The 14190-nt window shown below is 39.6% G+C and overlaps 1 protein-coding gene across 1 annotated transcript; it reads left to right on the forward strand.

Annotated features, from left to right (window-relative positions):
• Positions 1–10084: 10084 nt before the first annotated feature.
• On the forward strand, positions 10085–13596 carry SDR42E1 (short chain dehydrogenase/reductase family 42E, member 1). Its single transcript, XM_065028894.1, has 3 exons — positions 10085–10135; positions 10572–10673; positions 11977–13596. Exons 2-3 carry the CDS (start codon positions 10606–10608, stop codon positions 13082–13084), a joined length of 1176 nt encoding a protein of 391 aa, XP_064884966.1. The 5' UTR covers positions 10085–10135; positions 10572–10605; the 3' UTR covers positions 13085–13596.
• Positions 13597–14190: the final 594 nt, after the last annotated feature.

Here is a 14190-nt window from a genome sequence, read left to right on the forward strand (position 1 = left end):
TGTTTAGATGTAAGCATATCTAATCCCATTAAAATCACTATGACTATCCTCACATAAAACAGGACAGATTATTTAATATTTTAATGCTGAATGATGGTCCAAATACCTGTTAGGTCTAAATGTTCCCTGAGAGCCCAAGCCTACAGACATGTACATTCTTAAAAATAAACACAGATATTCATACACAACGACAGATAGGTTCATACCCATGTATTTAAACATGCACACAGCTGCAGAATTAGACCCTGTCTTAGAGACATCCTCCACCTGGATTTGAGCCATACTAATAGATTCGTGCAAATGAACCTACATCATCAAACTATTCTGATTTCCAGGTGACAAAACTATAAAGTGCAACTTTAATGAACTTCTCCAAGTTTTAAAGTCAGTACTAAAACATTGTCAAGCCCCAGGTGGAGGTGGCACCTGAGCAGGCACAGGTTCCATGTGATGAGTCTGCACAGGCACTTCACACTAATCGTCCCTCGCAGGGGATTCCTTCCTCAGCTGTGCTGTTTGTAACTTGTTTTATTAATACTGTAAACTATCACTTGACTTTCAGTTTTCATTTCAAAACTGCTTTTTAACAACATATATGACAGCCTTAGGGCAAACATCTCTCTTGGATGCAGGCAAACTTTGCTAGAATCACTCAGGGCTATGCAGGCATAGCTTCAAAGGCAGATTTGGGACCTATAACTTTAATTCATCCACCAAATGGAGCTCCAAAATCCATTAAGAAAAAATAACCAGTAACCATCTGTCTTTATTCATCAGGCTGGAAGCAGTTAATCAAACCTAGTGGACATTTTTACTTTCTTCTCTCTCTCTCAACAGCTTTGAACACAGATGCAGCCTTTCCATAATTAAGCTGAGCACAGTAGCTCCTAGAAAGATTAATTCTGGAGAGCTTGTCAAAAATGTCAGATGGCATACAGGTTCTGTGCCTTGTCCCCGGGATTTCTGGGACTTATATATTTATTTTTATATATATGTATGTATATATATATGGGCAGATTCAGGACACATGGGCTGTCATATAGCCCATGCTCTTAAACCATTACAATGTCAGCAGTGTTGAGAGAAGCCTGGCTCTATAATAAGGTGTGTATTTTCTCTCTCTGTTACGGATGCAAGTCAAGATATCAGCGAACAAGCGTCTCTGGGAACTGAATTGAAACACAGGAGGTAAAATGGCCACCAGAAGGCAGCTACTTTTCCTCACTGCTGAACCACATTTTTACTGGCAACTGAAGTGCAAAAAGTTTTTGTTAACTCATTGACAGTGTTCAGAATGAACCTAAAGATATTCCAAGTTAAAGGAGTTACATTCCAATAAGCTGGAATATAATTAGATAGTTCAAGCCTAACAACTATTCTAGACACGTGATTTTAGGAAAGTTCTCAGATACATTATATGGTTTCTATTAACTTTAAAAGGATCTACACAAGTATCCAAGGTGGCTTTTAGATCTTGATTAATATTAATAATGAGCTCATATGTGTTTTCAATTTCCTTTTTTCTGAGTTCTAACATTTTAAAGCAGAGAGCACCTCCAATTCTTAAGAATTTTATGTTCCTTATTAAATATTCTGGTTTTTCAATTTAACTTTACAATCAAGTTTATGGACTGAAACTAGGATTTAAAAGTACCAGCCTAGGAGCAATTTTTGCTTCCTTTAGCCTGGGGTTTTTATTTTCTTTTTAAATAAAGTAAAAGCTCATGTCAAATATATCTTTGTGCTGTTAAAATCAGAAATTCAATGTCATATAAAAGTTTAAGAGTTCTTACCTTTATAACTGGTTACAAAGAAGAGTTGATGACTATTGCTTTCGAATAGACAATGCAGTTTGAAAATGAGTTGTGCAAAATAAGGAGAGACTGTCCCAGGGAAAGCCATTTGATGGCTCTAGAAAAGAGACAGGTGATGGGCTTCCAAAGTAGCCATGAAAACTGGACCGCAGGAAGCACTGGCAGAAACCAGCAGATACTGGCCAAATTTCAAATGCAAATGAAATTTAAAGACTTACAAGAGTCTAAAACATGGAATCTGTTTGTACACTTAGGAGTGTAATTTTACCTCCATATGTTTAATTGCTGATTATCGGTTCATCTCGCAGTCTTCTATCCCCACAGATATATACAAAATGGCAAATGGAAATGAGACACTCAACTATACTTGGAAAAGTGGGCAAGAATTAAATTACCGTAGTACCTCTAGATATTGGCCTCTACAGCAGAAAGTAGAGAGAAAAGAGGTATTTTGAAGAAAAACTGTGCTGGCATCATCTCTCTGTAAATGGTGCTCTATCCCCTCAGGAATATTTAAGCACTTAGCTATCATAAATGCTCTAGGAGGCAAGACAGAATTACTGTTCCCACAGTACACATGAACGAACTGAAGCAAAGAGAGGTCAACTTCTAATTAGTCAAAAAAATCATACATAAAAACTCCTATATCATTGCAGTCAGTCCTGGGTCTTGCTGCTTGAATAAGCTGTTGGTGGCCATCAACTTGACAGGAGGTGCTCTTTGAGTGCCAGGAACCTAAAGACCATCGAATAAAGTTTTATAGACATCATAACAGAGTTCTGAGGTCAGCAGAGGATCACACTGTACGTGCTTATACAGAATTGCTCTGGAGAATGAGAGAAACATGAGAAGAAGCAGGAAGATGCCTAGCTGAAAAAAAAGAATTGGGCAGCAGAGACTGGAATTGCGGGCTCATCAGAAGTGGGTGTCAGCATCTCTCATCAGCTGAATCAGAGATAAGTGTACAAGATAAAGACATATATATGTAAATGGATAGATACAAGTGAAAAGAAAATTGCTTTTACAAAGAAGGCCAAGGAAAAAAGATATTATTAATCCAAGGGAATTATGCCAAAGGCCTGAATAAAAACTGTTATTGTACAACGGTATAGCCCACGGCCAAGTGCTAACTATGACACACCTGGCCTCACTGGTGTGATTCACAGAGCCACATACAGCTAGAATTTGTGGAAAACGTACCAGGGAGATGCTGATCCAGCTGAGGTTCTTCACAGGATGTTGTTCTGCAGAACTGCTACAGGTTCAGTCCTGAGCACTGCCTCGCTTTCCCAATTCTGGCAGGAATGGTTTGCACCCCACGCTTTTCTATTCATTTTTCACACATCTTCCTTGAATCGAAGTCCAGTGAGAAGAAGCTGAGTGGGACTGCGTCCCTTTTGAGAAAGGATGCGCCATGCAAAGCCCTTTGGATTTAACCAGCAGAGGTCAGAGAGGAGGTATCTCACAGAATGCAAGACGTACAAAGCTGAGCCTCAGCTCAGGCAGGTGAGTATCTTTAAGGGCTAAAAATCATAGAATCATCTAGGTTGGAAAGAACCCTTAAGATCATTGGGCACATGACAGAAATCAGTAATACTGGAGCCTTTTAAACTCGAATTTTAGACTCTGTGAAACTTTGTCAGCATGTTAAACAGCTACTGCAACCTCACGAGGCTAAACCACAGCCCAGCATTGTACAGCAATACACCCGCACAAACGGGAATACATTCAACAAATTATCCATTAAAATGGAAGTTCCACTTTATAGTAATGCAAGCCAGAATATTAAGAGGTAAGTACAAAGACTTTTAATGAAAAGGTGAGAAGTGTCAACAATTGTTTTAATCCGTTCTTTTGAATGCCACCACATACTTGCATGTTGTGTTGTTATAAAGAAGTCTCTTCATAATCTCTAAAGTCTCTAAAAGGCCAGAGAACTTGTAAAGCTTTTATAAGATCACTGCTGATAGTAAAGGAACATGAAGACTTAGCTGAATGGTACCTCACCTGTGAGAGTACCATTCAGCTACTAAAAGAGTCAAAATTGGACAGGTCCATCACCCAGATGCTTCAGAAAGTGCAACTGAAATACAAGTAATGAGGCAAAGGCTGCAAATGTGGCCACAGAACACATGCACAAGAGGGAAAAAAGTGACTCTCAGAACCTTTCTTAGAGTCCTGCCATGCAGCCCTCCAGCGTGATTCACTAAATGAGCTATAGTCACTACGTGTGAACTATTTTCTGTAGTATTTATATACATATGTTTAGTTTACCCTTAATTTTTGTACTAAATAGTCCTCTTTTTATTCTATAGAAAGAGAAAGTGAAATTTAAAGTTCATAACCTGCAGCACATTCATCCCAAGATATCAGGCCATGACACTAACTTCAGCTACTACGGCCAGAAGCACCCAGCGGTCAACTTGTTAAAGAAATTTAATAATTCAAATAATCTAATAATTCTAATTTTAAGAAGTCTAAATACACTTAAGTCTGATAAGCTGCTTTGGGTGATGCCCATCCCTCGCCGACATTACCTTCATTTATGATGGTAGGGAAAGGAGCCAGGACCAAAACTACCTGAATAACACAAATGGTGAAGTCTCTTTGGCTTTCCTTCTAACAATATGGCACTCAAGGGATTCCCACTGGCCACTCCAACTGCTTTCCTAAGCTTTCCTAGAGTATTTTCTAAAAGGGCGAAGGAGCTCAGGCAACATCAGTGACAGATGTGGGGAAAGAAGAGTACTAGCTAAAATACACATTCTTATGATAATAATTATAAATTGTTAAAGCTGAATATCTAAATTGATTAAGCAAGTAATTTTCCTGTGTATCGTTTTATTCCGTTTGTGTATAAAGAACTCCCTAGGTACAAATACTTGGTTTTGTAACTTCAAGATTACCTATTAGACTTGAGAAACTTTCATTATACAAGAAATCCAGTTACTAGAACATGCCATTCTTCTACGTCATATAGAATAACATTTCAGTTTATGTAAATTGTCCATAATGTGTTTGATGTTTGATTCTTCCGTGTTCCTGTGATAAACAAAGAATTAAGTTGACATATGACCTGGAATTAAACCAGCATTTTCAACTGGCACAAATTCTGTTTCAATGGGCTGGATGCTTTCTGAAAGATAAAGCAGCAGCACTTTAAATGCAAAGCTCAGTCAGAATTCTTTCACTGCAAGAATCAAACAAAAACTCATATACTGGAATTCCCCGGTTATTCAGATCTTGCTTCTCCCTCAAATACAGTAAAAATTCAAAATCAGTTATAACCAGATGCTGCACCCACAATTTTTATTAAGAGGAATGAAAATTAAGAGCAAGAATACCTTGCGGTATGTTACTTTAAGTTACAGGCACTCACACTCCCAGTTGAACAGCTCCAACTTTCAACACGTTCTTCATATTACCATTCCAGGAAAAAACATGTCCAAATAAGCCTTTTGAACAGAAGATAAATATGCATGTTAAAACTAATTCATCTTTGTAACCTTAGTAACTTTGCCCCACTCTAGAGTTACGGGATTTATTTTGTTTTGACCAAGTGCCTTCAGCCTACAAAGTTTTTTGTTTTAAACAAATCCATTTCAAAGGGAAACCCAGTTTTGTGCCAAAACCACTTGATTTGAAATGGGTCAGAATTAAGTCACACATCAGGCTGTGATAAAATGCTTATGAATTCTGAATTCTACAATCGTTAATTCCATGGAACAGAATAAATAGCATCAGATAGGCAAGAAAGCTGAGCTATTGTAAATACCAAGATGCCACAAAGTCAGTTTTACAGAGGTTATCTAACTTAAACACAGCTGAAGCAAGAAAGACATTTATCCTTTTTTTGAGGTAGCTTTCCTCTACTTACATGTTCAAATTCTTACCTAATCCTTCCTCTGCAAAAAATCACATAATATTTGCAACGTTTTCAAGGTAATTACAGAACTAAAATGGGCACTACCATTTTTAAGCCAGTGTCTGTTCTGCTTTCTTGCTGTTCCAAGTGCCTGAAAATGGGAGACCACTGCCTAGACTTTGAACATATTATCATGAATCTGAAAGCACCAGAAGTAAATTTGAAGATGGATAACATTTCCCCAGCAAATATATTTCATTTACTTGTCAGCAAATACAGCTTCCACTGAGAAACCCACAGAAATACTGCAAGTAATTCAGGCTTTGGTGATCTTGCTGACACATCTTTGCTCATCCTCAGCAGCAGCACCTGCAGATTCCTTATTCACAGACAGTTAATTAACACAGTACAAAATACAGATTAAAGAATACATTTTGCCTCGAGTTTGCTCTACATATGGTATAGCACATGATTAGCTGCCTGTGAAGCTGAACGATCCTTTAGATCCTTCCAAAAGATCAAAGTAGTACATCTCCAGCCATCAACTGGATGTTCAATTATTAGTGTCAATGATTCACAGCAGACAGACCCAATCTTGTTTTTGCTGGCAGAGGACGAAATTTCTGTAAACCTATGGATAGTTGAATTAAGTTATAAATTACTACAACAGGGAAGCCATTCCTCGTTATCAGTGTGGCAAGTAAGGGCAGCTGGATGCACATCCATCACACTTAAAACCGAATCAGACAATTACTGAAACGTAGAGTATATCATTACCTTCTGAAATAGTTGCCTATTTAAACTTAGGAGAAGATTTGCTTTAAGTAACCAAGTCAAATACATTCAGCATCCCAAAACCTGTCCTCCCTTACTTTGAGAGCAAAAACATCTGTGAAAGTTTTTCAATAAACTTTTCCTAGTCTTTTCATAAGATGTTTGTTATTGTACTAACTTTTAAAACATATAATCCTTCCAGGTACAAAGAGGTTCAGTCCTTCAGACCCTGCAGTCCAGTATACCTCCTCTGCCTTACTGAAATTATTCATGAAGTAAAGCTAGAGGATGGGCTAAATTTTGGCTTTTTACCTCTAAGGTGCAGCAATTATATTGGATTTTATACTGTTAAGTACTAATATGTTTGCAATATATTTTGCAAACAGGTACTAGCACCTGAGAACATCAGGTAATAATATCAGGTCAAATTACAACTTACAAATACCTGGTAGGCTTAAGGGAGCTGAAGATCAAGATTGTTGGAGCAACCACTTAGTTCAGACACTGAGACTGAAATGCTTAGGAGTGGCTGTTAGGAGTCCCTGGAGACTCAGTTTAACTCCATGGAGATTATGAAGATTAAAATCCTCTTGTTATGAAAACTGGGTTATCGATGTGTTCTGCAGAGAAGCCAAAGAGACGCACGGGTCATAAACTGCTATTTGTTATCAAAGTAAAAAGGGAGAATACAGGTTATTCTCAGTTCTGTGCTCTAGAAATTCACTTATCCTAAAATATGTAAACTTTCTTTTTCCCCTTCCTTTTAGGATAAATAAATGGTACTTTTGAAAATATGATAATCTACATTTTTGAGGCATTACAGGATGGAAAGGAAATTCACTGCCGATGACTGCACAGAATGCATGCATCACTTCATATTGCTGGACACCTCAGAATCAAGCTTGTTCTTCAAGAATCCTTGCAAAAAATAATTCAAAGCATTTACAGTGTCTTTTATAGTAATGCTTTTTCATAACTAATGCGCTAAAGGTGACCACAGTGAAACACAGCCATAAAATTCAGAATAGTCAAGGCCTGACTACCAAGCTTAGGTTGTTCTGATCTGTGAGCAGCCACCTGGAAAGAAAGCTGACTTGTGTAATCCCGTTGTTTACAAGATAGAGCGCACATATGTTGCACGAAATACCTAGTTAGTAACTAAGCCATAAGGTGTGGTACCACGACATCAAATATAACATCAAATATAACACTGATATGATTGAAGGGCTCCCAAGTGTCCCCAGCTTTGAGCAGAGCTGCCTTGGGCAAACAAGGGGGGACAAACCTGTGAGGAGGGTCTTGCACTGCAGCTGCCAGCGTTCCATCCAAGTCCCTCTGTGTCTTCTTTCTTGGATTTGGCTTCTGCTGGTGTATGAAAAGCAACTTGCTAGCTACAGGTTAACATTCATCCCAAAATCTGCATCCACGTTCAAGGTGATCCCAGAACTAAAATAAAATGGAGGGTATAGGAAGAATTATATAAAAAGCCCACACATCTCCAGTGCAACATATACCAAACTTTTGCTTTCACCCGAGGATCTCAAAACACTCTACAAACAGTCTGACCCTTTCCAAGAGCTCACTTGAGAAGAAACTACCTCCCATTTTGTGAATTCCTATTTTGATAAGGATTCCACTACTCCCTGCACCTCCTTCTAGTCAGGACTAGAAGTGTTTATTAATTCATATCTCCTAAAATGAAAGAACACAGAAGAATTAGGTTAGGGAAATGACATAAAGCAACTGTTTGGATGAGCAATTTTAATCAGCCTTAGCAAATGATGTTCACTAAACAACAAATACAATTAATGTTGCAATCCTTCTCCTTTCTCAATGTGAAAGAGAGACACTAAGCTTTTCCATTACCAGAACTAACAGGAAAAAGAAACCATAAGTACTTTTTTTGTCATGTTTGCATCAGCAGATGTATGACGCTCCCCACAGCAATACCGTACAGTGCACAGGCGTCCTAAGAAGAAGTCAACGTTAACATTTTCAGAGGGTCCAACTCGAGTACTTGCCTAAATTCTTCAAGCCCCACACCATTGATTTCCTGGTTTATTAATATTTGTACAGCATCTCTGATTTGAGCTTCAGCAACAAGAATGAAAGAAGCACCAGCGCAACCTCAGGCAGTGAAGAAGGGCAATGTCACCTTTGTTGCAGACCAGAAATTGATTTTCTGAAGGTCACTCAGGAAACCCCTGTCAGAGCCAAGAATAAAACTCAGACTAGCATTTTTATCCATTTTCATATTTTTGGTACTATTTTAACCAATTGTTTTTAAGTTTTAGTAAGACCAGTAATGTGGTTGGTTCTGACCTAGTTTAAAGTCTTGTTCTCTTCTCCCTGCCCCATTGTTCAATGAAAAAAAAGGACAATTAAGTAATACCAAAAATTAATCAAATAACACAGAAATCAATCAAATTAATACAAAACCAGTAGACCAAGGTGAAATTCCCCAGGTGAAATACCACCAAGTGCTGTTGGCATGTTTTGTATTTTGATGACAAAAATAATCTTACTAGCTAAGTATTTTAAATTGCAAAGGGAACCAGATGAACTAACATACTATGAAAGAATAATTAATAATTTCATTTCTCATCCTTTCTAACTTGCATTGGTCACTACAGCTGCTTATTTAGCTCTGTTTAGTTGCTGATTGAAGGATTTCTTTGCAGTTTATTTCAGGTGCATTTCAACACAGGTTGTAGCAGGTAACACCCTGTTTACACTGCAAGTGGTTCTATCCTGACACACCTTGCCCTACCGTGCAATTCCACGTATCGACGTGATCTCTTCAAGTGACTGTAACGCAGTCTGATTCTGCTGGCATATACGCAATTATGCTACAGGCTCTGAAGTGCCTGGTTCTTTAGTGTGAAAATTGGGAGTGGAGATTGGGTTTATATGTTTGTGTTGTTTTTTTGGGTTTGGTTGTTTTTTGTTTATTTAAAAAACAATAATCAGTCCCAGCACAAACACTTCATTATATATATTTGTTCAACTCCTCCAGAGATGGTGACTCCACCACTGCCCTGGGCAGCCTGTTCCAATGCCCCACAGCCCTTTCTGGGAAGAATTTTTTCCTAATATCCAATCTAAACCTCCCCCCGGTGCAACTTGAGGCCATTTTGTCTCGTCCCATTGCTCGTTTCTTGGGAGATTCCCTATGTTAAAGTGCATTATGCTGAGAGCCAAGATCTGGTCGAGTGTTGCTGGGGAAGGGACAGGACAAGTGATAGGACAAGAGGAAATGGCCCCAAATTGTGTCAGGGGAGGTTTAGATTGGGTATTAGGAAGAATTTGTTCCCAGAAAGGTTATCAGACATTGGAACAGGCTGCCCAGGGATGTGGAGTCACCATCCCTGGAGGGTTTTAAAGGGCGTTTAGACGAGGTTCTTATGGACATGATGTAGTGCTAAAGTTGGGTTATGGTTGGACTCGATGATTCAGAGGGTCTCTGCAAAATGATTCTATGATTCTAAGGGAAAGGGAAAAGCAGCACCGTCTAGACACGCAGGCTGACACAACACGGCGAACTGACGCTCACCGGGACAAAACCCAACCTGTACCGACCGCCTTCCCGCCCACATGACCCCGCCGCCATCTTGCCGCCCGCCCCCGCGAAACTCCATTTCCCGGGGAGCCCCGCGGCCGGCACAGCGGCGCTCCGGAGCAGGTAGGGCCGGGCCCCGCCGCTCCCCCGGGCCCCTTTCCCGGCGCGGGAGCTCCTCAGCGCGGCCCTGCGCACCCCGCGGGTCCCTCCTGAGGGGCCGGGCCGCGCTGACGGGACCCGATCCCGCCGGGCTGTCCCGCCCGCAGTCACTGCACACGGAACAACCCCAGCACAAGGCCCAGCGAGGGAATGTGGAGACTTTCCTAAATTCTCATAACGACAGCCACAGATCTGCCTTTTGTTTTTTTCCTTTTTCATAACACGACTGTAAGCTCTCCTTTGAGGAATACCAGGGCAGGAGGTGGTTCAGCCTTGCCCAGCAGATGGTGAAATGAAGGGCTTCAATTAAAACATGAAGTAGATATGTGAATAACTGAACGTGTAGCGATGTTAAAACACAGATTGGTTTTAATGCGCATTTTTACAATGTGTTTTATAGGACAATTTCCTTCAATAGTGCCAAAGGAAAGAGGATGAAACAAGAAAACGCTGCCAAGGAAAGAGTCCTCATCACCGGAGGAGGCGGCTATTTTGGCTTCCGGTTAGTGCATTAAATAGTTACCACGTACAAGAATAAATGTAATGGATTGTTGCTGGTGAGGCAACAAAATCAGTCTGGAAAAGGGAAAACCGGGCCTGAGGTACCTGATCCAGTTCCCTCCCGCCTCTGAGTCATCTTGAGTTGCAGTTTTAAACAAACATGTTATTCTGTTTGCCACTGTTTTAAGCAAACACGTTGTTGTGTTTCCAAATGTCAACATCAGCTGACTTGCAGACATTGACCTGTCTGGTCACTTTCATAATGGGGATTTAGTGCAAGTCCACACTTGTACGCAGATCTTTCTATTGACAGGAGGCCACAGCCTGCACATAATTACACACATACTTGGCCATATAGATTAAATACTCCAGCTGCTCTCAAGAATATATTTATTTTTATGGATATTGATGTTTTAGGGTTAGAGTTGTTAATAAGGTACCTATTTCAGCGAAATCCTTTTCCCCTGACTGTATATGGCTCTGCAGGCTAAACCATGTAAAGAAAAAAAAACCTGTTTTGAGCCCTGGACTGTCTTTCAGAGAAGCTTCAGAGTGAGAGAGATTGCAGTCTTGACCCAAAAGTAAATTTCAAGCAGGGACAAAAAAAATCTCAGAACATACCTATCTGAATTCTGCTTGTTTTTTTCCATTGTCTCCCCCTTTTGGCATTATAGAAATACAACAGTAGAAGGAAAGAGGGGGAGCAATATCAGATTTATACGTTGTATGAATACCTGTATTTAAACCTTTGACTTGGAATAAAATGTAGACATGTGGCAAAGTGTTCATACCAGCTTAGAAGCATCTCGCTCATTCCTCTTCTCCATAAATTTCAAGCATAGCAGTGAAGACCGGGCTGTTGTCCTGACAGAGCTGGGATGGCACAAAATCAGTAAGATAAAACCAATAAGATTGGTTTATTATTTTTCTAAAAATATTTGGCTACAGGTTTAGATGTGAAAGGTTTGCTATTGCTGATCTATAGGGGACAGAAGCAGATAAAAGGCTGCTGAAAGCACTTCAGTTATTTGTGTTCTGATTTTTCCTTTATCACAGTTCTACCTTTCCAACCCCCCCCCTTTTTTTTTTTCCAAAGTATTGATGAAGCCTGAGAAATTAGCTCAGTATCTAAAGTATCACAGTTGAATCTTCTCCATAGTAGATAGGTAAATATTTTAAAAACTCCCATCAGAAAAAAAAAAGTCAGTATTAAAATAGTTAATAGGCTTCTCTTACCTCCAGGTGAAGTGTTTCATGCATTGTTACGCGATGTCTAGTAACATATGGTTTCTATCATGTTTCAGTTTAGGTTGTGCCCTATACCAAAAGGGAGTTGATGTGATTCTCTTTGATGTCGTGAAGCCACGTCAAACCGTGCCAGAGGGAATAAAGTTCATGCAAGGGGATGTCTGTTGCCTGTCTGAAGTGGAAGGGGCTCTCAGAGATGTAATCTGCGTATTCCATATCGCTTCCTATGGAATGTCTGGCAGGGAGCAGCTGAACCGAAAACTCATTGAAGATGTTAATGTGAAAGGAACGGAAAATGTCATCCAAGCCTGCAAGAGCACAGGAGTGTCAGGTCTGGTTTATACAAGTACATATAACGTGATATTTGGAGGCCAGATTATAGAAAATGGGGACGAATCTCTGCCTTACCTACCTCTTCACCTTCATCCAGATCACTACTCCCGGACCAAATCTTTAGCTGAAATGAAGGTGCTGGAGGCAAATGGTGCTGAGCTTGGAAATGGGAAAGGGGTGTTAAGGACTTGTGCTCTCCGGCCAGCAGGTATCTATGGGCCTGGGGAACAAAGGCATCTTCCAAGAATAGTGAGTTACATTGAAAGGGGACTGTTTAAATTTGTATACGGAGATCCTCTTAGTTTAGTAGAATTTGTACATGTAGACAATCTAGTTCAGGCTCATATCCTTGCCTCTGAGGCCCTCAAAGCCAACAAAAAGCACATAGCTGCGGGCCAAGCCTATTTTATTTCAGATGGCAGGCCTGTAAATAACTTTGAATTTTTCCGACCTTTAGTAGAAGGTTTGGGTTACAAGTTCCCAACCTGTCGTCTCCCTCTCTCCCTTGTCTATTTTTTTGCATTCCTTACTGAAGTAGTTCATTTTCTTGTAGGTCACATTTATAACTTTCAGCCTCTCCTCACTCGCACGGAGGTTTACAAAACTGGCGTCACACATTATTTTAGCATGGAGAAGGCCAGAAAAGAGCTGGGGTATGAGCCTCAGCAGTACAGCCTGAATGAAGTGGTTGAGTGGTTTAGATCTCAGGGACGTGGACCAAAGCCGAGAAAATACACAGTTGTGCATCTTATTAGGGATGGAGGATTCCTCCTGCTGCTGATTGCTGTGATAGTCTCGTGGTTTCCATCTGCAGTTACATTTACAGCCTGAAAGGTGAAACGCTGAGTATGGAGGAGAGAATTTACTTATGTTCTCTCAGTACTCTGTCTTGAGGTAATTAAAAAAATTAATTTAAAAAAAGAAAACCAAGAAAATACACGTTTGTGTCATTCGGGTAAATAACAGACCCGAGGAACAAAACTGCTGAGTAAAAAGGTGTCATTTTTATACATAGTTCTTCTTCAAAGTAAATTTGATCAGATCATGAACAAGATGAAGCTCAGTGTTACTGCAAACAGCATTTTATTCTTAGGTACAACACCACACTACAGTGAATGGAACAAATATCTTTAGGCTGACCCTTCTTCCCCCTGATGGGATTATACTCTCAATCCCTGCCCTTTATTCCTAAAGAGCTTGTGCTACATGATCCAGAGGAGAATAAACTTATTCTTTGATCGCATTCCAAAACCAAATTCTGTTTTCCAGCTTGGATGTATATATGACTAACCATGATTAACTGATAAACTGCTAGACAATAAATAAATTCCTTTTTTAATGAATACATTCTGGTATGCTTTTCTGAGTTAACTCTGATATCTAATGGCATTTCTGGAAAACGCACAATGGTTAATCTAAGTTACAGCAAAGTGCTTGAAGCAGCACAGATTTGTAGATTTTCCTAACAGTAAAATATGCCTGTTTAAAATGAATGAGCCAGCTAAAGTGCATTCATAAAGAAGACCTATGATTCTTCCCAGCATTATTGAATGGTTAAACAAATAATCCATCAAAGACATTTGGTAAGTGATTACATTCACGTTCCACTGTTTATAAAACGTTTTTAGCCTTTAATAATATTTCTGTAACCTGACACCATTTGAATAGAACTTTACCTTTGTAGTAGGATGATAAACACTTGATCCAATGAAACTCATAATTTTGTGGAGTTTTAAGAATAGAAAATAAGACCTTGTTAAGTACAGGTCACTACTGTTGTCTCCAGCATCTCCCTCATCTCTGTCAGTTTAATACAGGAAGAGATACTGAGAAAATTCACATAAAAATGGTAAATCACAAAGTTCTTTCTCTCAGCCCATCAGCATTACAGTTTCAGTACTTTCTGATAAAAGGACACTCTAGAAGTCCAAGGTTCT

This window comes from Columba livia, chromosome 13, assembly GCF_036013475.1.
Source record: "Columba livia isolate bColLiv1 breed racing homer chromosome 13, bColLiv1.pat.W.v2, whole genome shotgun sequence".
Taxonomy (NCBI): domain Eukaryota; kingdom Metazoa; phylum Chordata; class Aves; order Columbiformes; family Columbidae; genus Columba; species Columba livia.

What these genes read in the sequence shown, in the direction of transcription:
- SDR42E1 (XM_065028894.1), top strand. Translation starts at nt 10,606, where the DNA reads ATGAAACAAGAAAACGCTGCCAAGGAAAGAGTCCTCATCACCGGAGGA. An exon ending in GGCGGCTATTTTGGCTTCCG is followed by an intron (nt 10,674 to 11,976) that starts GTTAGTGCATTA and finishes ATCATGTTTCAG; the next exon opens with TTTAGGTTGTGCCCTATACC.